At 37.8% G+C, this 26,178-nt stretch overlaps 1 protein-coding gene across 6 annotated transcripts in view; it reads right to left on the bottom strand.

Moving 5' to 3' along the window:
* Window positions 1-26,178, bottom strand: part of AOPEP (aminopeptidase O (putative)) — a 186,640-nt gene that overhangs the window by 148,045 nt on the left and 12,417 nt on the right. For 5 of the 6 annotated variants that reach the window (XR_011147886.1, XM_069002557.1, XM_069002559.1 and 2 more), the window contains exons 3-5: window positions 24,100-24,266; window positions 17,005-17,167; window positions 12,616-12,864 (exon numbers count right to left, since the gene is read on the bottom strand). Coding sequence is in view for 5 of the 6 variants with exons in the window: in XM_069002557.1 (XP_068858658.1) it covers window positions 12,616-12,864; window positions 17,005-17,167; window positions 24,100-24,266 (579 nt within the window). In the remaining variant the exon portion in view is untranslated. The remainder of the gene's footprint in view (window positions 1-12,615; window positions 12,865-17,004; window positions 17,168-24,099; window positions 24,267-26,178) is intronic. The other variant, XM_069002561.1, reaches the window with a different exon arrangement.

The following is a 26,178-nucleotide window of genomic DNA, read 5'->3' as shown; positions in this document are numbered from 1 at the left end:
AAAGTGAAAAGGATCACTCCAAGTTTGAAAATAAGCTGCTCAACAATACACACTCAATAAAATTGTCCTTCAGGAATGAAGTATCTCAAATGACAGATTGATATGACAGCAAAGAACTAGAAAGAATAGCAAATACAGGAACTATAGGATCCAAGTCATTAAGCAGAGGAAGACTCAACTGAATGGTCATGATCAAAGCTAGTACTAAATTACAATATATGAGGAAAATAGACTTAACTATACAATAGCATAGATGGGGAGAATGTTACGAAACTGCGCTTGCAGCAGCTGAAAAATGTGGGAAAAAATCCAAAGTACCAGTGATATTAAAAAAGACACCTTGAGATAAGTTTTCAAAGAGCTCAAGTATAAATAAGACCTAAACCAAACTGAGGTCTAGGAAGATAAAGTTACCAGTCAGAGACAATGGGCATATCATAAAGTACTTGCAGAAGGTTTCAAAAAAATCCCAAATATAAATAAAATCCCAACTGTGATGAGAGAGGCATTCCTATCTCCTGATTTATGTAAAGTCAGAGCTTCTATCACCAGATTTTGTTTGTATAAGAGTTTCCTGGAGAAACTGCTTAATTTTGGGAACAGAAACTAACCCTAAACCACTGGAAAACCGCAAGATCCAAATCCCCACTGCAAAGGAGTGTAGTGGTAAAGGCCTCATTTAACTCCTATCCAACCACTTAGCACTCAATAAGAAAATATTAGTAAAATAGAAACAATAATTTTACAAGCTCTGATGGTAGCCATAGAAGAGGAATTTTTCTCAATGACCAACAAATTATTCCACTAATTATAGAAGATGACTGTGATAAGTTGTGGGAAGCCTTGTGGAGAAATGTAGAAGAAATACATGGTTACAAGAAAAACTATTACTTGCAGAGAAACACCTAATCTCCGCCACTTTGTAGTGATGTCCTAAATGTCCTATCTGGATTCTTCTGAGTTTATGGTATTTTTCCCTCTAATTTGTCTTTCTTCCCAAGCTTTCTGGAAGGAAAAAAACCCAAAACCTTAAATCTCTGCCCAGGGTAAATAGTTTAGTATTTGTGTATTTCAAAAGATCTAAAAGCCCCTGTGTGTTGCTCACTTGAAATTACCTGAAAATCGCACCTCTGGAAAAATACCAAAAACAGTAGAAAAGGTTTGACTCACAGACTAGTAGAAACAAATCTTAGATGGATTTCTCTTTCTGTTTGGAAACATTCTGTGGTCCTTCCACTTGCTTCACAACCAAGTTAGACTTGAATTTCCTCCCATAACAGCTTCTATTTTGAATTTAACTTTTGAGAAGGAGAAGGAACAATATGAAAAGCAGGCTCTTTTAGCACCAGTTCATAGGAAATCCACTCAAGCCCCTCTAGTAGAAATGAAAAAAAACCCTTCAGTCAGTGCAAAAATACATAAAGCCTTTGGTAACCTTGTTCCGCAATTTTGGGCAGGATTTTGCTTTTGTTCTTAATTAGAAGAACTTTTGGGTCAATTTGTTTAAAAAGACTCACAAAAAAAAAGGACACAAACTATTACTAATTACAAAATACTCCAACAAGTTGCAAAATAAGCCAACACAGTACTGGGATTGCTGCAAGAGTCTCTGAACATGTTCATCTCCTTTGTCTACCATTTACTTCTGTCACTTCAGCATGCCACCGAGGACTCTCAGATGCATAAAGAGCAATCCAAACATGCACACACTTCCCAATAAAGGGAAGAGAAGCCTTCAACAGGGTAATAATCCAAGTCCACAGAAATTACAGATTTATACAGTGAAATAACATGTTTGAAGTTTATCAAGTTTCAGAAAACAAGTATTGCTGTAGTTTTCACTTTACAAGACCAAACAGAAAAGCACTCCATGGGAACTGTTTCACAGGGCTATGTGGTCGCTGCTCAAATTAGGTACTTTCGGAAGACTACTCCTTTACTGGGGCTTTTGGTCACTACACAAAATTAAAATAATAACAGCCAGAAATAATATTCACAAAGTGATACTGCAGCAACTTTATTAATTAAAAAACTTTATCCTTCAGAGGTGTCAAATACATAATTTGAGAGCATAGAAAGAAATCTGCTGATTTTCACTAAGTCATACAAAAACACAATGTCCAGGTTGCCTGTGCCTGGAATACGTTCACTGGCTAAATTTTCTAGTTTACTCACAAGTTGCTATGTCACTACTCATTTCTATCACTCTCCTCTCCCAAGTAATAAGCAAGAGGACAAGAGGAAATGGCCTCAAGTAGTGGCAGGGGATGCTTAGATTGGATATTACGAAAAATTTCTTCACCAGAAGGGTTATTAAACAGCAGAACAGACAGCCCAGAGAAGTGTTTGAGTTGCCATCCATGGAGTTATTTAAAAGATACGCAGATGTGACACTTAAGAACATGGTTTAGTGGTGGACTTGGCAGTGTTAGGGTACTGGTTCGACTCAATGACTTTAAAGGTCTTTTCCAACCTCAATGATTCCATGTTATCCCCTCAGCTTATCCTCTATCTGATCTTCACAACACATCTATTTCAGAACCATGGCTCTGCCTTTTCTCCACACTACCTCCTGGCAGTTTCTATACCCCTGCAGCTGAAAGCAAGAGAGAATCGCCAATTAGGCCTTTGTCATTAAACAAAATGCACTCAGAACACAGTGCAACACACATTGGAATCAAGATACGAAGAAGCAATAAAGGAATAATTTCCATCCTTTTCTTTTTCCCCCATCTTTTTCTTCCATATGTAAGAAGCAGTCATACAAATTATTAGCATTGCAGTCAAAATGTCTCAACACAAGTCTTTCACTCCCCTCTCCAAAGAGCCTGTAGCTGACACATGTAGTACAAAATTCAGTCTCTGTTCCTTGGTTCCATCTGATAGGCAAAAAGGGCTCAAGGAAAAAATGTTCAATTGCTGTGTGCACAGAAAGTGACTTTGAATACAACTGAGCAGTCACCCAACAAAGACAACATCTGTATAAATCACAGAATCATAGATAAGAGAATTAATTCCTATTCCTATGTCCCAAAAGTTTTAAATCAGTAAGATGAGAAAGCCATCACTAGAAACAGCTTTTTGTGTGTCAAGCTCTAAACCATTGTGTAAATAATGATTTGCACAAGAACTCCTATTTTCAACAATATCACAGTATATGTCATAAAAATTAGGAACAGTGTTTAATACCTCATCTTAACTAACAGCTGAAAAGCACAAATATTTACAAGAGCACCTGCCTCTATATTCTTTTAGGATTTAGCCATAAAATTTTAAGTTTCATAGACAAATTATGATCTCATGCACATAGAACAGATCTACCCAGAACTTACTAGAATTCCTCATGATTTACACCAGCATTACAGGGACTAACATTCATTGTAGTACACTAAAAATAAGAAAAATCATCATCTGCATATATTAGCTGGTTGCTGAAGTTGTAATTGTATGGACAAAATTAAATTGCTTCTTTAGACACATTAACTGGAAAACTGAACCAAAAATATGAGCGCAAATTTAAAACAGATTCAATCATAAACCACATATCATACGTGTGGAGAAGGAACAGATTTTGCACTTGTTTAGCCGTTTAAATTACTTTTATCTTATTTCAAATAATTACATGTGCTAAAATAGATAACTGATTTTTGGCTCATGGGTTCATATTTTTCCACAGAGTTAAGCACGAACACTTACGCAGAACTAAAGGAGGAAGAGGGGGCAAAAGGAGTTTGCTTGCTTGTTGCGGGGATTTTTCTAAGGGATTGGGAGATGTGTAAGACTACTGTTGGTTCAGTCTGAGCTCACCTTACATCATCAGAAAGACAAAAGACTTCGAAAAATAATCATGATAGTCACACTTACACTTACTCACTAATGATATGTCCCATGTTGTAATTTTACAACACCTAAAATAATTTCTCAGTGAAAAACGAAACAAAAAATATTATAAGAAATACATCTCTTCATTCAACTACATCAACCAGTAAAATCAACATTAGATGACAAAAACTTGCACCTCTAAACAAAACCACCAATGCCCACATTCACAACGGCATATATACACATTTTCTTGAACTAATCATGCTGCAGGATGACCTTGTAAGCATTAAATAAGGCATTTCAAAAGACTTAATTCTGAAAGAACTTCTAAAAAAGTGGATAAAATCAGTCTATTGACAAAACATTCCATATAAGATGACACCAAGTGCAATTAGACTAATATTAGAATCCACTATCAGGATATTAGACCTGCTGTCACTAAAAATCCCATTCCTTACCCTCAATTTCAATAGCTTTTATTCTTTTTAATACACTGAAACTTTTACATGTGAAATTTGCATCTGCCAGGATTAGAGGTAATAATGAAGATGCTTGTATTTTTTTAAAAAACAAAGAGTGAAAAACAGAAGCACTATACAGTGTTTCAATTAAAGACAGATTTTTGTTAGTCCTAGCAGCCCAAAAGTTTGGAGTATACCTTTCAAACTTGGAAGATAGCTACTACCTACTATCACAAACAAGAAAAGTTTGGAAAGGCTGGTGCAATGTTAGAACACTGGCTTTGGGCCCAAAAGATATGGGCACAATTCCTTACTTAATCTTTGCAATGGATGGGAGAGGAAAAGGGAATTACAAAATGTGTGTTTCTTCAAAAGATCTCCTGTAACACCTACACCCACCAATTAGTTATCTGTAAAATAAGAATACATTCCTACTACTTCTCTGGATTATCTGAAAACAAAATACTTTAATTGTTGAAAGGCTCTCAAAGTACCATGGCAACATGAATGAGTCATACAGGTAATATGCAGCGGGAGGTGTTATTTGTAACAGAACATAAAACCAAGGGAGTAAAGCATTGAACGTAAAAGCATTGAAGGCTTGGAATCTCAGGAAAAAGTCAAGCTTGAAGAGGCCTCTTTTCACCACCTCCTGAGATGGAGGTTCCACAAGCTCCCTGGACTACCTGTTTCAGTGCTTAACCACAGTAACTGTGGTTTCTTACATGTAGTCTGGAATCTATCACTACAAGTTGTGAATGTTGCTTCATGTATTTTCCCTATCTCTGAGAGGACCACAGCTTTGACTTTTCTGCAACCACCCCTCAGGTGGTAGGAGATAGTGATTAGTTAGTAATATCTTTTCCCAGGCTGAAGAAATCTAGCTCTATCAGTCTCTTCTCATACAGCATATTCTCCTACCTGCTAATAATCCTAGCAGAGGTCTGATTCACTTTGTGTCTCTGTCATGAACAGACAGCCCAAAACTGGGCACAGCGCAGTATCACAAGTGTAGACAAAATTATTTCTCCAGGCCAGGGGTAGGCAAGCAGAGCAGAAGCAAACCAAAACCACCTACCCAGCTCTCTGTGACTAACTGAAATGTTTCCTTGGCCAGAAGCAAAAGATAGAGCTTAGGAATGGATCACGCTACTGCTCATACTCCTCACTACTACTCATAAGGACTGGACTGCACAGAGTTCTTGCTCAGCAACATGCCTCCTCTGAGCTAGTCACCAGCAAGTACTCAAAATAGTACTCATACAAGAAAAGGGGTTAGGGATCCTTAAACCAGACTCCTACTAGCAACAAAATAAAACTACAAAAACGGAAAATAAAGCCACCAATTTCTTTTCATAGTTTTGGTGAGTTTTGTTTAAATTTGAAACCAAGGCTACAGCAAAAAGATTGACATTAGCACCTGGGAATTGATGCCAGAGGTAAAGTATTATGCATGGATTTAATGCTTTCTCAGTACTTCTGCTTGTTTTAAGTATCATTGGTCTTGCAGTCTACACTTAAAATCTAAAATCTATTACCTGGATCGGGTTCTTCCTAGGTGGGGCTGGTAAATTGTGGACTACTAGTAATTATCATAGACAGAGACTAAGAAAGCTTCACATACTTGGTACGGTAAGTCAGATCAGAGATAATTGCATGACAGAAGCCTGTGGCTGCTTTGAACAGTGTCTTTCTTTCTGCCCTTTAAAAGTAAGCTTAGGGCTTCAAAACAATTGGCTGCATTTATTATCTTCTTTCTTACCACTCACAGCATATACAGCAAAATCTCTGCATTTATAAGCACTCTACTATTTATATGATTCAGAAAGTTAAGTGAAACCATCTAATGCTACTGACAGAATACTAAATAGTAGATGCACTATATTGCTACCAATCTACAAGCAAAAGTCATTTCCAAACATACCTCTCTACTGGTAGGAGAAAAAAGTTGAGGGTTAGAGATAAAGTAAGACGCAGGGAGAAAGAATTCTGAAAATTAGTTTCAAAATCTCCAACCTAGAGTTCAATAATGACAATTTTTCCAGGTCTCCATATTCTAGCTCTCTATAAACAGGTCACTTTTGAGGGAAAATTATACTTTTACTTTATAAATGCCATGCAACTCATAAAACAAAAATAAAATCATTAGTATTACCTACACACCTATATATGCACATGTATAAAGGGCCAGCATGGATATATATTAGGCATGAGCATATATATACACATATATTTATATATATATATAAGTACAAGATGCATAGAAACATGCTGGCCTCTCACATATGCGTGTACAATACGCACACCCACTTTTCCTAAGCCAAACCACTTTATGTAAGCTGGGAACAAGTCTTTACAGTTATAAACCACTGAAATACAAGTCTATATTCAAAATGCTTAGGCACCCTTAAATATAAATGATGTCAACAGTCTCTGTCATAATTTTAATCCTAGAATTTAAAAATTTTAAATCCTAGAATTTAGAAACAGTTACTAAAAGCATTTAAAAGCAGTTACTATTTTACAGTAGCATCAAAAGAACCTGACTAACCTCTCCAGTTTCAACGACCAAATGCCCTTTTAAGAATTCATGTGCCATATAGCAAAAGAAGCAAGTGATTTTTAAACTCCTAAAACAATATTCTCTATTCATTTCATAAAATTACAGATGGTAACAATGTAAAGCTGCATATTTGAAGCATAAGTAACTTGACATGTTCTAAAACATTCCTTTTTGTATTAATTTTGGCCAGTAATGTCAGACTGAAATGTTATCTTCTTGTGATACTATCCCATAACAGAAGCATCTTACAAACAGTAAATATTGACTCACAACAGCACTGAGAAAGCTCTATGGAAAAATATCAGAAATGCAAAAGAAATTCCCCTGATACTGCAGAACACACATCTGGCTTCTCTGTTAAAATGGCACCTGTTGTACAGCCACATACTGTTATTACTGTTATCACAGCTAAGACTCAATTTTTCTTTCACCATGTTTTTACTTTTGCTTTAATTTTTTTTTAAATTTGCTTTAAAATAACATGGTTATTTCTGTGTGGATAACCAACTAGTGATATGTAAAAAATAAGCTAAATGTTTAAGGATTACTCTTGTGAGTATTTTGTCAAATTAACACAACTGAAAATGTTGTGCAAAAAAGTGTATCTACATTTGTATTGACTCAGAAAAGGCTTCTACAGTTGCATCAAATAGTAATACACAGTTCTGCAAGACTGAACAATATTAAAGGTTTTACATTTAACTTTGACATTTGAATGTTTTCCAGTAGTCCTGGCTGATTTTCTATGGTCTTATCAGTTGTCATCGTAACACTGCAGACACACAGAACAGACAAATGGCGGCGAGAGATCCACTGATCAAAGAGGCTGCTTGAGCCATCTCCCTTTTCAATTTAAGAAGTTAACAACCTTGGTGACATAGACAGGAAAGACTCAAGAGTTCTGCTGATATACCGTATTTTGAAGAAATGGATATTCTTTTTTCAAAGAAGATAGGTGGATGTACCAAAGAATTTTTTAACATGACAGGAGAAAAGTGAGTAAGAACTTTATAAATAGGAATTGAAAGCTGGGTTGCTAAATCCATATTTAGTCAGCTATAGAAGTTGACCTGATTTATAAATATTCCAAGCATCCTCGCCCTCAAACAGCATTTGGGTTTCAAGGGTGTCCAGCATAGTTGAAAATAAGGCCACTAATTTTAGAGCCTAAACAGAATTCAAATAACCTAACATTAGGATCCTGTTTTGAAAATGTCAGAATGTTGCTTAGAAGTTCTTTGGTTCCACTAGTTTTGATGTCAAAATTGTAAGTACAGATAAACTAGGTTAGACCAGATGTCCATCTATGCCACAGTCGTTACTAGTACTAAGAGTTTAAGGAAAAGCTAGGAGCATGGTATACACCAAAAGACATTTTCCTCATCATACTCTTCTAGATCCTGGCAACATGTGATGTGCCTAGAAAGGTTATTTACACATAGTCCATGAATAAGAATGTTTCCTTGTGCTAGCATTTACTACAAAACTAGTACATCTGAAATATATTAATTCAAACAGAAAAAGCAGTAATCTTATGTTATTTAAACAATGTGTGCTGGCAACAAAAAAACTTTAAATACCATTGCTTCAAAAAGAATTTCAACTGAATGCAAAGGCTTACAGTTCTCAGGGGAGTAAAATAAACATCAGCACATTTGCTCTGAAGAAATAAAAAGCTGCTAAGCAGTTTCTAACATCACAGAAACACAAGAGATTGGTGTAACTGTGAAAAAACTTACGCCGTTAAACACCGCAAGAGAAGTCATAGTCTCAAGCACAGGCTCAGGTGGCACCAAAAGTTAAGAGTTTCTATATTTGAAAGAATGTTTTTCCTCAGGGAATGAAAAAGAACAAGGAATTTGGAAGCTCTTCAGGTTCTGACAAAAGGAAATTGAGTGGTAGTTCAGTGGGAAGAGACATCAAAACATTACGTTTTCAAATGCGATCAACAAAACTGGATTGGGAGTGAACTGATTTGAAGAGCCCAACCAACCGGCGAATACACAGACCCTACCTTTCATCTGAAATCTTGCATTCAGGTTTGTTCACATGACTAACTGCTGCCTCACATGAGAGCATTTGCAACTGTGAAATACCTCTGATATTTAAATGCCAGTGGGGTTGACAACTCCTCAGGGAGTAGCATATGAGCAGCATCAAAACATAGTGCTACTTTTAATCTCCTGATTTTAACTTCTTAGTTCTCTGAATACATGAGTGATGCACACCTTTCAGTGTAGTGTGCGGTCAGGGATCTCTTCCATGAGCAACCTAACTAGAAACTCTAGGGCCTTGTAGGCTGATACACTTCCCTCCTCCTTTTGCTCCAATTTGCTCTCTTCTGCTAGTGAAGGAATTTAAAATTATACAATTAACTGCTGTTACGTGTTCACAATATCCTAAACATTCCAGAAAAAGCATTGAATCTCAGGCTTTTAAGCTATTTAAATTTGGTCCACAATTATGAATTTAATTTCTGTACAGTCCAACATAATTTCTGTACAGTGTGTACATAGTATCACAAACAAAGTTGTGTAGGCCACATTGTTCTTTTACTAGCAAGAATTTAGGAGAAGCTATACAGAATCACTTAAACTAATAAACACAAATAAAATGAATATGCTTTCAACTACAGTCTTTCTCGTAAAGCATCTGTCAGACTTCAAGAGAAATGCAGCTGACCCACAGTAGCTGCCACTGAAATACAGTTTAAAACACCTGTGTTTTAAACTCTGTCCAGGAACTATTATAACTTCCTACCAATCTAAGATGTTGGGGAAACATCCCTCCAAAATAAAAAGAAGTATTCTGAGACGTGAAAAGCACAGTAAGTGTAATCAACAGAGAAACAAAGAAAAGTTCAAAATGCTGTAAAGCCCTAATATTTCAGATAATGACTAAAATGTATGTCTGCTTCCTTCCCTGGTAGACAGGAGTCCAATTAGAGTTCTCATAACAACAGTTCCTATGTGCTGGCATGCTGTATTATGTTTTTACTGCTACAGATAGACTAGAAGATAAAAAAGAAATACAACAGCAACCTTTTTAACCCAAGGTAATGACTAACTTTTTTTTCTTCATGTGGGTTTGGACACGGTTTTGCACACAGCTTATTGTTAGCTTAAGCAATTTAGGTAATTATCACTGCATGCACAGGAATCAACCATTTCAAGTAGCTTGCTATATACATAGAAACTTCTATTTGAAAAATAACATAAAACAGGAACAAACAAGCTATTGAGTCACTTAATAATCTCCTGTCCGAATACAGCTTGACATTTAAACACCTTAAATTAGTTCTTAAATTAGTTAAATTTTGAAAAATTGGAATGTGTTTGGCTTGATGCACTGTTAAGCGACAGGCATCAGGAAGCATGCATGCTCCTTCTTTCATCCTTATAATAAATGATATGGATTGCTTGGAATTGACAGTGGTTAGATGAAGCATAGGGGAATAAAAGCTCAGATTTTTTCTCACCTCCTTCACAAAGAAAACACAATTATAGTATTCTGAACAGGCATACTGGACTCAGATAATGACAGATGGCTTTTCAACAGGCTCCCTGCAGGTATCTTTTCCCTATAAGTTCTGGGAAATGTACATGCAGGGAAGGCACTGACAATTTTCCAAAGAGCAATAGCATATCAACAACTGAATATTGAAGACTTCTCCTACTGTGTGCTGTAATTTTGGCCCAGACATCACTGTCTGCTTTCTCTTTCATTTTGTACTATTTGTGTGTCTTGCCTTTCATGGTTCCACTGCTCTTGTCTCACAGCTAAGTCAAATGGCCAGCTTCTTCCTCAATTATAGCAAGGCCCTCTGTCAACCCTTTAGTATCATGCCTTTGAAGTAATAGAAGACAGGTGAGCAGCTCTACAAATTTCATATGGCTTCAAGAATATGGTACACAGTATCACACCTCACTCCAAATCAAGCCAGCAGGCAAAGAACCAGAGAATATAATTTATGGTAGGTGCACAAAGCAACATTGAATGCACAAAGCAATGCTTTCATTGAGTGAAGAACCATCATTGAAAACTCAGTAACCAGTAAAAAGTATCTACAAAGCAACAAGCTGTATATGGCAGAGGAGGGTGACTGAATGCTAAATGTCTGAATTTTCTAGATCTTCATGAAATAAAAAAGCAAGTAAACTTACACTAAAAACTATACAGTATCATTAATGTGCCAGCATAATTTTCTATTTTTAACCCAAAAGAAGATTGCAAGAGGAAGGTTGTAGAAAAAAAAAATCTACAGCTTGGAAGGGCCAGTCAAATCGGGCAAATCAGCTAAAGGTTGTAGGACTGGGGCCACACCAGGAACTCAGCATGAGACTCACTTTGAGAAACCTGGCCTGCTGATGGGGTCCATTTGTCAGAGAAGGGTAAGAGCATCTTCAGTCATAAGCTTGCCAGGCTGGTGAAGAAAGCTTTACACTAAAGATGTTGGGAAAGGGGAACCTCAATCCACCCCACTCGTATGATGCCCAGAGCCTGGGGAGAGGTAACAGGTCAGCACAAGGGCACCTGAACAGCAGCACAAAGGAACTGCAGCCAGTAAGTCAGTAAGCCAGTAAATTTCCTCAAGGGCCCAGCTTAAAAGTCCCTATGCTAATGCATGCAGCATGGGGAATAAACACGGCCTGCAGGGCCATGATCTTGCTGGCATCAGTGAAGATCCACTGACTGGGAAAAAAGAAACACATCCCCCATTTTTAGAAAGGTATAGAAGGATGACCTCAGGAAGTACAGGCCAGCCAGTCTCAATTCAAGGTCCAGCAAAAGCATGGAGCAGATCCTTCTGGAAACTGTAAGAAGGCACATCAAAGATACAGAGCAGATTGGTGACAGCCAACATGGCTACGCTAATGACAAATCACACCTGAGAAGTTTGGTGCCCTTCTAAAATGGGGTTACAACAATGGTGAACAAGGGAAAAGAAAGTGATGTCATCTACCGGAATGCAAAGCATTGGACACTGTCCTGCACAACACCTTTGTCTCTAAACTGGAAGGACCACTCAGTGGATATGGAACTGGTTGGATGGTCACACTCAAAAGGGTTGCAGTGAATGCTCATTGTCCAAGTGGAGAGCAGTGATGAGTGGCATCCTCAGGGGTCAGTAACAGTTCAACATCTTTTTAAGTGACATACAGTGGGTCAAGTGGGACAGGCATACACAGCCAGTTTGCTGACGACACCAATCTAAGTGCTACAGTCAAATTGCTGGAGGGAACAGATGCCATTCAGAGGGACATGGACAAGCTTGAGAACCCTTAAAATTCCATAAAAACTTGATAATATAATCCTTACAATCTGCCTTCAGCTTCTAAAGATAAGTGTTTGACTAGAAACTCATACATTGGAAAGGCTTATGAAGTAACTCTAGATTTGGATTTTAACATGCTCCTGTTCTGTCAAAATATAAGGCTAAAATCAGTGTGAAAAGAAAACAAGACAATGACATCAAGTATTTAGATCAATAGAACCAACAAAAGAAATTCAGTTTGGCAAATGTAGAAATTCAGACCCACATTTCTAATAGGCTTATATTTTCCTTCCCTAAGCCCTGTTAAAACTAAAATTAAAGGTCACAAAGGATGCAAACAAACGTACTCACACGAAGTCAGAACAAGAGTTTTAAGTTTTGTTTAAAAAAACAGCACAGCAACTTTATATTGACAGCAACTTGACACTGTTAACTAGCTGATAAAAAGGAGTCTAGCAAAATACAGCAGATTGGATACTAAGAAGTTTCTTTACCTAGCCATTCCCAAGCTGGAAAAGTTGGAAGGAACTATCAGAACATCAAGCCTGGAAAAGGGGTGGGTACCCAGTGTGGCGTAAGCAGCTGAGAGACACTGAGGAATTAGCTGAAGCAAATACTCTTCACAGCTTTCCATAAGGCACCAGGGAGCAAAGACTCTATAAGGAATGACTGCCTGCAACCTGGCAGCAGGATTTTGGAAACGGCAGGGATATTCCACATGACCACAGGTTTCTTCATGCCATCTGACAATACAAAACGAAACAAAACAATACTTAATTGTGGTATCAGAAATGTGCACAACTATGTTAAGACAAGGATATTCTCTAGATATCAGAATGACAGAATTAATTTCCATAGGACCAGCTCATTTGCATTCTCACTCTGTTCACACATGTGCAGCACTTTGAAACACTCATTACTACATGTCTGAGTAGCACTCTAAAGAGAGAGACTAGTCACACCTTGTTTTTGTAACAGATATGCATCAAAAAAATAAGTGCTCAAAATATATGTAAAGAGAACTAATAAGAATACAAAAATATTTACTCAGAGAAGTCCTATTTAAACTTGGATATGAAAATAAAATTCTATACATACTAGCATAACATTAACACAAATATTTTAGGTGCAATTACAATGTAATTTTACAATGTAGTTTTACAATGTAAAAATTCCAAGTGGGATTTTTTCTGTTGTTGCTACTAAAATTCCCCAGAAACTTCAACTAATTTTTTTTATTATTATTAAGAAAAATACCCAATAGATGTAAATTCAGGCTTATCATGCTAGACATTCAATCGTACCACATTAGGCTAACCTTACTTTATAGTACTTTTACAGGATATTTAGAGCTTTAGCTGGAAGAAATGAGGGGTAAATCAAATCCTTACTAAACACTGAGTCATATACCTTCACAATAAATTATCTGCCCAAATAGATTCTTATCTAAACAGAAATCAGCTTCATGTTTTCACCTGTTAGCCTGTCTTTTCTACAGTGCACAGCCTCTCCTTGGTTTGAAATTTCAGTTTAAGTGATCTGGTTCTACTATGCCTTGACAGGCAAAGCACCCAGCATTGCCCAAAGCACTTATGCTTGGAAGATCATGCTCCAGGTAAGTGCTGACACAGAAAACAAAATGATAACATGTAGAAATGGATGAGATTTTGCTGAAGTATTAACACTTTAGCACCTTACGTAAGTCTTTCTGTCAAAGAAGTGGACTCTAAGTCCTTTCATTGACTACATACGTAAAGAAACCATATCCTTTGCTACACTTTTTTTTTCTAAGGGTGGTTTAATCCAGTATATATCTGCTCTAAAACAATGTCACTTTGTGTTTTATTATCAGAGTTAAGATTAGGCAGGAACATGAAAGCTAGCACCATAACTCTTATAAAAGTTGCCAAGTCCTTAATGACCACAAGGAGATAAAGTTATAAACACCATAGCTCCATTTAACATTTACTTTGATACAGCCTCCTTAGGTCAAACTCACTGGCATCTGGATACAAATTACACTACACATTTCAACAGCTTCCTTCAGAATTCCTACCTTTTCCTGCTGCCCTAGAGTTTATCTCCACTGTCTGATCTGAGACACAGGCTTAACATTTGCTTGTCTATCCATTTCACACCCTTTCTAGAAATGTCTGCTACTGTGAGTAATGTTGGTTTGGTTACCTGATCTCACTGACTAAAACAAGCAACAGTCTTTGTTGTGCTAACTCCCAACTAAAGATTAACTGGATATAACTGTAAGAGCATATTTCTAAGGACATAGATTTTTGTGTCCTGATTAGCTGCAGAACAATCTTGTACACTTAGGGTCTCCTTTTTTGTCTACATACAATAGACACCCCGTTTGCTGAGGATTTCTGGATTATTCTTTGTCATTTTTTTTCCCAAGATACATTAGTTCTGTTTCTTCTACAGACACCAACTGCTGCAGATACATCACACTATCTGTATCAGTTAACTCACACAATAACCATCACACAGATAAACTCGTAACTATGACCACCACACTGATTAAAACTTACACTAATTTTTGCTACAAAAAATTACAAAAATATTTCCCCCTTTTCAGAAATTTTACAGAAAAATCCCAGAAGTTTTCATTTATTCTATCAATACTGAGTCAGAATAATCTTTTGCACCAAGATCAATAAATTCCTATTTCCAAATGTGCTGTACTTTGGCGAGGAACACATAGTGAACATCTACAGCTTACTTTTGTAGAGGCAGTCATATTATAAACATATAAATAGCAAAGAAATACACACAAACCAATTTTTAGAACTTCATCAAACCTATAAATTATTTAAAAATTAGAATAGGCATTTCTTACTGATTCTCGGTAAAGTACAAAAATTTCTATTCTAAAGATTAATTAGCATTTTTTAACCAAAATCGGCCAAGCTGCAAGTCACCAGAATCCTTTAATTCTAAATTCCAACAAAAAATCCATATTAAGCCCTCAAGTTCCAAAGACTGACTAGTTTTACCAAACCCATAAAAACTTCCACTGTCTTAATGTTAACAAAGTATTATTCAAAAGAGCTATCTAAAAGACAAGTATTTTTTCAGCAAATTTTTTAATTGAGTAACAGAAAAAATATTTACGACCCTAATCACCTTCTACAATAAAATAACAACTTCTGTTGACATGGGGAGAGAAGTGGATGTTGTTTGCCTGGAGTTCTGCAGAACACTGACCACACTTTCCCAGAACCTTCTCCCGGACAAACTGGCAACATACAAACTGGATAGGTGGTCTGCAAGATGGGTACAAAACTGACACACGGGCCATGCTCAGAGAGTGGTGATCAATGGTTTTCACTAAGGCTGGCAGTCTGTCACTAGTGGAGTTCCCCAAGAAATGATGTTGGGTCCCACACTGTTCAACATGTTCACAAATATCCTGGATGATGGGATTGAAAGCACCCTCACCAAGTTAGCTAGGTGGTGAGGTGGACACATCTGAAGGGAGAGCCATCTCAGAAACCTGGACAGGCTGAAAGGGTGGGGCTGGCAAGAGCAGTGCAAGGTGCAGCAGAGACAAGTGCAAAGTCCTGCACCTGGGATGACACAACCAAAGGGCCCAGCACAGGCTGTGACCTGTGTGTCTGGGGAGCAGCCTTGCTGAAAGGGACATGGAAGTTCAGGGGACAATCACTTGAACACAAGTCACTGGTTTGACACTGCAGCAAAAGGCAAATCTGATCCTGGGCTGCAGCTGCAGCTGCATTGCTGGCAAAGATGGACTGGGATCACCACACTCTGAACAGAGCTTGTCAGGCAGTACCTCAAGCATAGTGTCTCCTTCTGGTCTCACAGTTCAAGGAAGACACAGAAATGAACAAAGGCTGCAGAAGCTCCCCTGTGAGGAAAGACAGAAGGAGCTAGGCCTTTTCATGGAAGGGGAAAGAGAACCCTATTGCACTATTTCAGCACTTGAAGGGCATCTACAAAGACCACAGAGTCTCCCTCTTCACAAGGAGCAACATGGCCAAAACAAGGGCCAATGGGTGTTAGATATCTTCATCTAAGCTCCCTCCCATGAAAGAATGGACTAGATGAACTTTCAAGGTCCATTACAACCTGGGTTGGTCTGTGATGCTATGATATGAATTTGAAAAGCTGAGAGCAATATATGAGGAAATCAAGTCCCATGTGTGAGACTTCTGCTAACTAAGGTGAATACATGTGAAACAAATGGTATTTTTCCAGAAACTTGTTTTCTATCTTTAAGTCTTACTTTCAGGCATATTTTGTTTCGTTCATCCATCACTCTGTAATAATTCAAACTCAATGAGTTTTGACTAGACTGAGAGGAGGAATAGATGTATCCAAAATAATTACATTTCTACTAGTTTGGTCAAAACCAGCTAAGAATCATTGATCCATTTTATGGGATCACTGTACCAGATCTTTCACGATCGTTACACATCACCCCAGGTAAACCACTGCACAGGTCAGCTCTAACTGTGCAATGAGACTGGAGCAGAACAAATAAGTGAGTAGCCAGTATTGTAGGAGGCATTAGGTATCCAGAACAGACTGAGTCGAGTATTTTAAGAAACGAGACAGGACCTGGCATTGCTGCAGCAGAGTATTATGGATATAGGATACAGATCTAGCGGACAGTGGAATTTACAAACCCTATTACTCACCAAGCAGCTTGTTTTCCCATAAAAAGAACCACACCTGTACCCATGAAATAATGCCTTTGGAATTATTTTCCTGTCAAGATTTTTCTGTTCAGATTAAACAAGTCCTATTTTGATTCCTGTGCTAATATGACTCATTTTCACATTCCACACAGTAAATGGAAATGCTACCCATGTATCTAATTTTCCAACAATATTATAAACACCAACCTGAAATCAGTTTGTGATGATGGCAAGGGGAACTCAGTGTTTGTTTCAATAGCAGCTGTTTGTTTGAAGGATTGCTGTTTAACTTCCTGCCAGCACCCCACAGCAATAGTGAAGGTGGATGCTGGCATTGGCATAGACACATAGTAGTACCAGCTCAAAACACCTGTAAACAAAAGAACATTTGTACAGACTCATCAGTCTTACAGAACACATTAGGTACTTGACATTTTCATGTACTTGAGATTTCAGGCCACACCTCCCACCTTACATCCTGGTATTTTTGTGGAGGAAATAAAAATAATTTCACTGAGACATATAAAAACAGTTGTATGTAAACACCATGGATTCAGTTACTGTTTATTTACACTTGCAACTTTGCTCTAACTGCTGATGGCTTTACCGGTAAATAAATCATCCATAACTGGGATGTTATGAATGCAACTTAACATGATCAGTAACAAACATGTGTTTGTTACTGCCGAAGAATCACATCAGATGTGAAATCTAGTGACACCTTTAAATACACACACAGACACACAAACACAAAATATTAAAATTAAACTCTTTCCACCTTGGATCTACTATCTTATGGCTTTGTCCTGTTTGTGTTATCTCACACAACCCAAAACCCTTTATTTGTGTTCTGGGCAGTACCAAACTGATAGGCAAGTTTTAACAAATAACACTAATGCTTGTGAATTGGACCCAGCTATCTGAGGTACACAATGTGTCAACCAGGCAGTAAGAAATCAAAGCTTAGACTCAGATGGGATATTACCCAAGTCAACACTTTGGTCATATTACCCAGAAGGCGCTAAGACAAGACGAGAATCTATTAGAAGGTAAAAATATGCTAAGTTTTATCATTATGGGAACACAATGTGCGAAGACAAGGAGTATGGTATAGGACAAACACATTTTGATAAAGTGGAGGAAAGTACTTTTCATTCATATAAATGCTGCTTAGGTTTTCTGTTTGTCCCTTTAAAAAGGATATAGTTTAAGAATCACATCCACATATTCATTTACGGTCATAATACAGTTACTACACCACACTAATAGATTAATTCTCTTGAAAAGAGCCTAGCATGAGTTACAATCTGATGAATCATGTGCAAATGACTGTAGCTAGGGCAACAGTGGAAATATACGAATGTCAGTTATTTTGAGAGAACCTTAATACTTGCTCTTTTGCAAAAGTATTCTGACTACAGCTATGGAACACTACCAAAAGGAAAAAAAAAGGAAAAAACCACAACTAAGTGGAGACCACAAGGAAAGGAAATAGACAACTGCTGCAAAGCATCACTTGATTTCCTACCTTAATGACCAAAGAAGGTCAGGCTGTCCAAAGGAAGGACAAAGAAGAAAATCTTTGGATACTTCTATTTAGTATGACAAAACAAAGGCATTTGTGAAGTCTTCTGAGAGGCAGATAAAGCCTTTGCCTCTCATATGCACTAGAAACCGTTTATACTCCTTCACCCCATTCCACTTCAGGCAACATCCACCATCAAAAGCCTTTTGTCTGCATTGTCAGGTGAACATACATTACTCCTGTAATTTTCCTAACCTCCTGTCAGTACGTAAGCAAAATGAACTTACTTGTTCTAAACACATTAAGAATAAGGAGGATAAATGTTTGCCAAATTTCACCCCACCTTTTGTTTTTTTATTATTATTACTTACTTAACAAAGCTACAGATAAGCCAAGGCAAGCAAATGCCACCTTGAGAGAAAAAGGTCATCCAGGACAGCAACAATACAGTATTTCAAAACATCAAATTCCTGGTGTACAGAGTTTCATTGATAGACACTGCGCTAGAGGCAGAAGCCTGCACACACCGTAGTTAGTAGCAGCTCTGCCATCAACTTACATGCATACAGGACAAGGCTCAGAGGTTCTGCACTTAGTGTTGCATCTAAATGCTATAAAGTATTACAAAATGCTCCATGCACCTATGTTAATTGTAAAATCTTAAGAATTAAATAACATCAGGGAAAAGTGAAAATTTGAGGAATTGTAACAGAAAAACTGTCACATGTTTTCAACTATGTTCCAAAAAAAGCATGGAAGTCAAAAAGCAGTCACAGAAAACTGTTCCAAATGGCATGAGGTACAAAGGAAAAGGCTCTCACAACTGTGAGGAGATTGTCTAAGAGGAAAGGGTGTTGGCCTGTGCTAGGCAAACAGAGATCAGAAAGGGGTTACAGTGAGAAACAAGTTTAGCTAGACAAGACAGGCTAGAGCAAGCAAGACCATAGAGAGTCTTTTCCATATATTGAACAGAATGTCAAAAAGGAATGGCAATCAGATTAGCAATCCAGAGAGAACAGCATGTACTGCATTCAGAAATTTATACATATTGGCAATGAACATATGCTACTTAGAGCTGACCCCATGCAAAAGAGTGAAGGTACCAAAGCCCCTTTGATTTTGCAATGATTTTAGAAATCATGTGGATTATGGATCCTCCCAGAGCAAGATCCAAGTTTTATAATGTCTCTGCATACCTACCCAGGGCTCAATCCATTTCCTGCAGTGCTTTTTGATGCCCTCTGCATTCACACTCAACTATGTAGCATACCTATATATTCATCCTACAGTTGACTGAAATCACATGCATGGGCATGACAGTGAGTTCTCTTTACAGAACCATGGAATCCTTCAGGTTGGAAAATACTGCATTTGCTGATCAGTGACTGAAATGGTCTTTTTGCTGGCAAAAGTTCTCTCTAGAGACAACCATGAAGCACTGTTTCAAAGACAGCTTAACTAACTCACTGACCTTGTGTCTTGTCCTCTCACTACTGGAAGGTAGTCTCCCAGCCTGACCTATCCCGTAACTTCACTTCCTTCCTTATACTGTCTTCACGTCAGTGGAATTTGTTTTGTTTTCCTTCACCTGTATCCTATGATCTATCCCAGCACATAGATTCGGATCACAAGCTTCACTCAATTCCTTCTCGCTGCCCTCCCCGTCCTCTGGCTGCACTGTGCTTTTCAGTGTCAACCTTGGAGACAGCTCCATCTCTAGGGTAACAGAAAACAGCACAGCTGAAACGGGGAGGTGGCTTTCCTTACCAAATACAGCGTGTTGTACCATAAAAACATCTTCAGACTAAGCAAGAACGCACTGGGAAAAACAAGAGCTTGGGCTGGGGTTAGTCCACGGGGAAAACAGAGGTTGATCACCCTGGTCCTTCTACTTGTACTGTGATTTTAAAAATACTCGATTCCTACACATAATTGTTTTAAGCAATTATAATAATTTTAAAATATTTTGGTTTTTTCTCTACCCATTTTTCTGAAAATAATTTTTTTTTCAGTTCTGCAAAGCAAATCTATTGTTTCATAACTGCACAAATCATACAGCAACAGTCACCTATTCTATGAATTAAAAGTGAAAAACTTTCCATGTACATGTTTAAAAAGAGCAGGAAATTTTAATCTATTTAGAATTGTGCAAAAGAACAATTTAAAGGTCGTTTATTTCTCCTACTTGAAATAATAATGATGAATGATGCAATTACTTCCTAGAATTTTTAATGCATTCAGCTATGTTTGAAATCATTAAAATTGTTTGAGTTCTGAAGAATTCATTATAACTGAAAAAAAAAGGCCTGAGTTATATCTGTTAATTCCAGGTTCAAGAACATTACGAATTTTTTTACTTACCAGTGTATTTTTTGTAAAATAGTTTGCACTAACACAAAACCCATAAAATACAGCTGATGTTTACCATTTAGTAAAATCCACAAAGTTCCACTACCTCTAGGGAAAAGGTGAGATAGCCCCATACAGCAACTTATATACTAGGTAAGAGCTAGTGCTAATATAAAAACGTGCAGCTAAATAAGTAGTTATGTAAAAACTACTCTTCGGCCGGAGCACCAGGATTAAGGAGCCTCCAGCTTTCCAAAACTTTTTGTGACTTGTAGGGATTTTTTGATCTCATCTGAAAACCAGAACTTCCCACAGAGCTCCCTCACATTTATGCCAGAGAATTAGTTCAACACTGGTTCAGAGGAATGATGGGGTCTCAACTCCGCTGCTGTAGTCCCGGATACACGCTGGAGATCAATCAACACAAGCACTGCACTCTCTTGTTTTGCCTTGTGAAAAGTGAGGAGCACAAGCAAAAGCAACTATTGCTGCTGCTGACTACACAGCAGTAGCAGCGGCTTCTCTAGCACCATATTTTCTCTCAGTACAAGTATACTCCTCACTTTAAGTGCAGATGCTAAAACAAGATCGAGGATATCATAGCAGTAGAGTAACAACACAAAAAGCATGCCAGTCTATTTCACACAATGGCTAAATATCTACTTCTTGAATATGAATTGAACAAGTAGAAAGGTGTTTGTGATTAAATGCATTTGCAGCTTCTATGCGTTAATGTGCTGAAGGAAAGTAAAAGTGACAAGTATAGAAAAATAAATCTAATGTTTAAATGGCTCACACACTTAGTGCTCCCTGTCAAGCTTTCTCCCAAAGGGCATTATTAATTGCATTTTTCTGATCAACTTCTCTAAGTACTCCATAAACAATGCAAGGTATGACTTTTGGTCATACTCAAATAGTTACAATTTCAATTTGTGTAAGTACTCTATCAGTATTTTCAAACAAATGCGGCTTCACTCTATTTCATATGACAGTATCAACCACAAGTTTTGTAGGAGTCAAAATGCAAAAATGGCACATATGGGAGGAAGACTGTCACCAAAACCTGCAAAAACAAGTGGTAAATGAGGAAACTGCACGAGAGTACACCTAGCCCAGCTATGCACTGGATTACTGCATCCGTACATGTAGAGATGTGTGTCTGTGAAGCAGAATGCAGATCTCTAAAAGCATGAAGCAATCAACTGTGCTTGCTGTTCTCTGATTGCCTGCCTGCACACTGGTTTTAAGTATGACTTTTGAAAGAAAAGATTATTCAACTAACTTGTAATTCTATTCAGAATAAATTTATTCACAACTGCTTAGCAAAATGCTAATTCTTTCCAATAAATTGCATTTTAAAAAATACATTTTATTATTCTGCTAGTTACGTATGATTTTATAAATACGCAGCACAGCAACAGCATACCACGTGTAAACAACTTGGCAAACTTATTTAAATTGAAGCTACCCTGAAAGGCTTTTTGATGTGTAAAGACAAAATTTTAAGTTGGATACCTTTCACGTATCTTCCATAATTGCCAAACAACAAGATCTAGGTGGACAGGTTATTTAGAACAAGAGACTGTTGGGGCTGGGTTGGGTTCTATGGCTCAGACCCAGGAAGCCGTGACCGACCCCGAGAGAGTGTCCTGCACGGGACAGTCTTCCAGAAGTCTGCGGTGCTCCCTCAGCCGCCGGGGTGCCTTCGCAGGAAGGTGCCTGTCTCAGCAGGCTGTCAGCTCGCTAGTGATTTCAGCAAGAGTGACTTCAGCTCTGGTTCTGCGAGGCAAACCCCAGGCTAGACCGGGAGGGGAGAGACAAGAGGCTGGTTTAGCAGTTCTGCATGAGGCAGCTTTATTAGTCCACACACTGCAAAGGGGAGGATAGGGACGAGCTCTCCAAACTCAAAGAGGGAGAAGGGTAGATCTTACAGGGATACAAGGGTGGGTGTGAGATGGTAGAAGCCAATGGGTTACAAGGAATCTACATAGGGTCTCCCAGAGGATCATGGTTCTTGTTTTCTCTCACCCTCACTGCAGAGTGCTGCCTTTTCCAAGGGGATCTTGTTGGGAAGTTATGCAATCTCTTTATCTCAACAGGCCTCCTTCCAGGGCAGGGGCTGGGCATACCCCACAGCAGACAATTTCGAACTTTTTAACTCTTAAAAGTCCTATTAATTAAACTAATGAATTTGTATTCCTAAATTCATAAAGAATTTATTCAAGGCTTCAGATTAGCACTTAAATCTTGGGTTTACTTGGGTTTTAAAACATTCCTCAGAATATTACTCCTTTCCCTTTCTGCCACTGTATTAGTTTTGTACATTTTTACAATTCCAAACAGCTTGCTGGTTTGTCATTTCCACCGGTATGTAAGCAAGATTATGAGGCCTCTCAGTAAACTAGTTAAATGCTGATGGAAAAGCTGTTATCCTAGTCTTAAGTCAATAGTGTCCTTGCTTTCTTGATGCTGAGACAGGAAAGTATTACTCTCCAAGTGAGCTGAGCAGCTCCTCATGGCACTTTTCCATATTTCATCAGCAGAGACAAGCCTTGAAAAAGAGGCCTCACATATGGCCAAATACAACCAGACAATTCTATGCAAATGGATTAACTGATGGTTCTCAAAGCAAGGAGACTTTCAATTCTTTTCTTTTTCCCTCAAGAATAAACCTGCCTATTTAAAGGGGAACAGAGGATTTTTTTTATGTGCCACTTCTCATCAGAACTACTTACGCTAGAAAATACTGATCCAGTTTGACAGATTATATTAAAACTAATTGAGCAAGACATACTTTATTATATGTAGAACTGCCTTAGAAACTTCTCTGTGCAGAAAGAAGTTTAGATAAAAGTATAACCAACACAGAAGAAATGCTTGTTTGCTTATTGTTGAAAAAAGTAGGTTTTATCAATGCAAAAAAACCCCACAGAGAACAGAATTTCAGGGCACTGACCTGATACTCTTCAGCTATTCCATGTATTCCAGGAAACAGCTATGACACAATGGCTGCTTTTCATCACATGCTGAACTACACTTGGACTGGAGAACTAAAACTGAAAGATAATTATCTACCAAGGCCTGAAACTGTTGAGAGCCTGATAAGGCACTTCATCTACAAAGCACTCGACTACACTGTGATCAAAATAAAGCCAATTTACAAAAAGTGAATCTAAAAAAATTTGGAAACACAGAGGGGGAAAAAGTAAGCAACACTGAAATGCAGAAATGTAGATACTTTGACTACTTACAAAGTTATCCTGAGGCCTTGAACAGGTAACTTTTCCACAGAATGACTAGATTACAGAGAGCCACGGAAGTGCTTTTAAGGTTAGGAACTTCATTCTTTTACAAATCACGTATTTACTAAGCTTTATTTCTAATTATAAAAGCATTGAAATTAATTTGCCATGAAAAATATATTTCACCTTCTCGAAGCTGGACTGGTTCTGCAGAGTTTTCACCACTCATTAACACAACAAAGCCTGCAGCTGTTCGGACTGAGGCTTGCCATGTTGACAAGGCAATGGGTGGTTCTTGGCATGGAAAGAGGGCTCTGTTGTTTATTGGTGATCCCATCGTATAAACACATGGCCTAGATGGAAGGAAAAGAGATTGAAGTTGGAATTACAATAAGACAGACTGAATTAAGTTGTATACCGAAAAGATGCTGTTGTACTGAGGTGGTTTCTTTCTTTAACTTCAGCTCTGTAGGTTTCAAACCTGTATGACATGAACCAATCAAAGTACAATCTAACTAATTTAAGACAAAAAAGCAAGATTAATTACAAACTAGAAAACACTACCCCAGTCTTTTCCCTCTCCTGCTTTTGCATGAGTCTTCCAGCCTCAAGCAATAGCTTCCAGTTGGACCCAAAAAGTCAAGGAAGGCTTCTGAGTACCTTCTGATGATGCCACTGCAGGGCTTCACCAACACCTGTGATACCTCCCTGCTATCATCCAGTAGTGCTTTCACTATCATTAATCCAATCTCCTGGATTAGCAACCTGGAAACTCATGCAAATTCAGCACTAGATCTGGTTCTGAGTCTTCCTTAGTCCAAGTCTCAATAAATCCTGATATTTTTACATACAGGTACTGCACCCTAGCTCACCTGTCTTCGGGAATCTCAATCACAGGAAATATAATACAAAGAATGAATTTCTTTCCTATCAACTTCAGCCTCCTTGCTTCTCACATAGCAATCTTCCTTGTAGTATTGCTCTTTTTGCAGTTTCTCTAACCAGCTCCCTGGCAGAACCTCTCTGTCTACTAACCCTTTCCAATTTCAGCTGCAATATTTCATGCCAGTCAATTTCTTATTACCCACTTAGCTACAGCTGGGAAGGTAGCAAGGCCTTTCACTAACTCCTTCTGTCTTGCTGGTGGATGGACTTAATGATTCCTGGTTTACTTATTTTGTTGCATTTTTTAGTTTTATCTTAATTCCTATTACTTGCATAACAACACCACTTATCTTAAGAAAAAAGCGCTATTTTTTCAATTATAAATTATATAAAAAACCTACAATCAATAGGTTTCTCCAGTAAAAGAAAGAAAATCTTGAAAGCATCACTTCACTACACTGAATTTTTTTAAAACCTATGATATTTAAAGTTAAATATTATGGGAGCAAAACAGATTATTTTGTGAACACTTGAGGCTAAAAATATTCTGATCAGTATCTTTCACCACCTAAATTTAAAAATCAAAACACTTTAGAAAGTAGGAGACAAGTTGTTAGGGCAAAACTGATCTTGCAATGGCTAAGATATTAGCATCTTATTTACTCTCCTCCAAACTGCTTTTCCTTTCAAACTATTCCTTCTCTAAAGCCAACTTCAAACTATACAGAGAAAAAGAACTTGGAAATACTGACAGTCACAGATGAAATATATTCTGAAGATATTTTTGCCCTCTTGTCTCATCATTGCTATCTGTGCTATTAGATCCAGAGCTGTCCTTGGCACAATCAAGTTACTGTGGCTTAACTAATACCAGGCCAGCTGATCTTCCAGCAAAACAGGGATGAAAGGTGCAATTTAAGAAGGCCTTGAGAAACACGGGCCAGTATTCCCAGTGAACAGCCACCCAGACTACTGGAGAAATCAAGTACTAGTTGTGGTACTGTTTGGTTTTGTCAAAGCAGCAGGGTTTTCTGGCATCTAAATCACACCAACTTTTTTATTCTGCCTTAAAAATTTACATATCTGCAAGATGCCAGTGATTGTCCTCAGATTCCATCAAAACAGGTATTCTTGCTCACAATGAGAAATAAGGGTATTATTGACTGTTGAAAAAAACACCCATATTTCCCATTGTCAATAATACCCATATTTCCCATTGTCTTCCTTTTAGTCAGGACAACTAATTCAGAGGAGATAATTTAAATTTTTTATAAATATTTGTTTGTTGCCGTCCACATTTCCAGGAATATCAAATCAATTTATTTTGTACTCAGGGTCTGCCTATTTCTTAAAATTTTTTTTTACTTCTCCATTCTATTC

The sequence above is a fragment of the Aphelocoma coerulescens genome (assembly GCF_041296385.1).
Source record: "Aphelocoma coerulescens isolate FSJ_1873_10779 chromosome Z unlocalized genomic scaffold, UR_Acoe_1.0 ChrZ, whole genome shotgun sequence".
Classification (NCBI taxonomy): domain Eukaryota; kingdom Metazoa; phylum Chordata; class Aves; order Passeriformes; family Corvidae; genus Aphelocoma; species Aphelocoma coerulescens.
The sequence above is the reverse complement of the archived record's forward strand: the minus strand, read 5'-3'. Positions and strand labels throughout refer to the sequence as shown.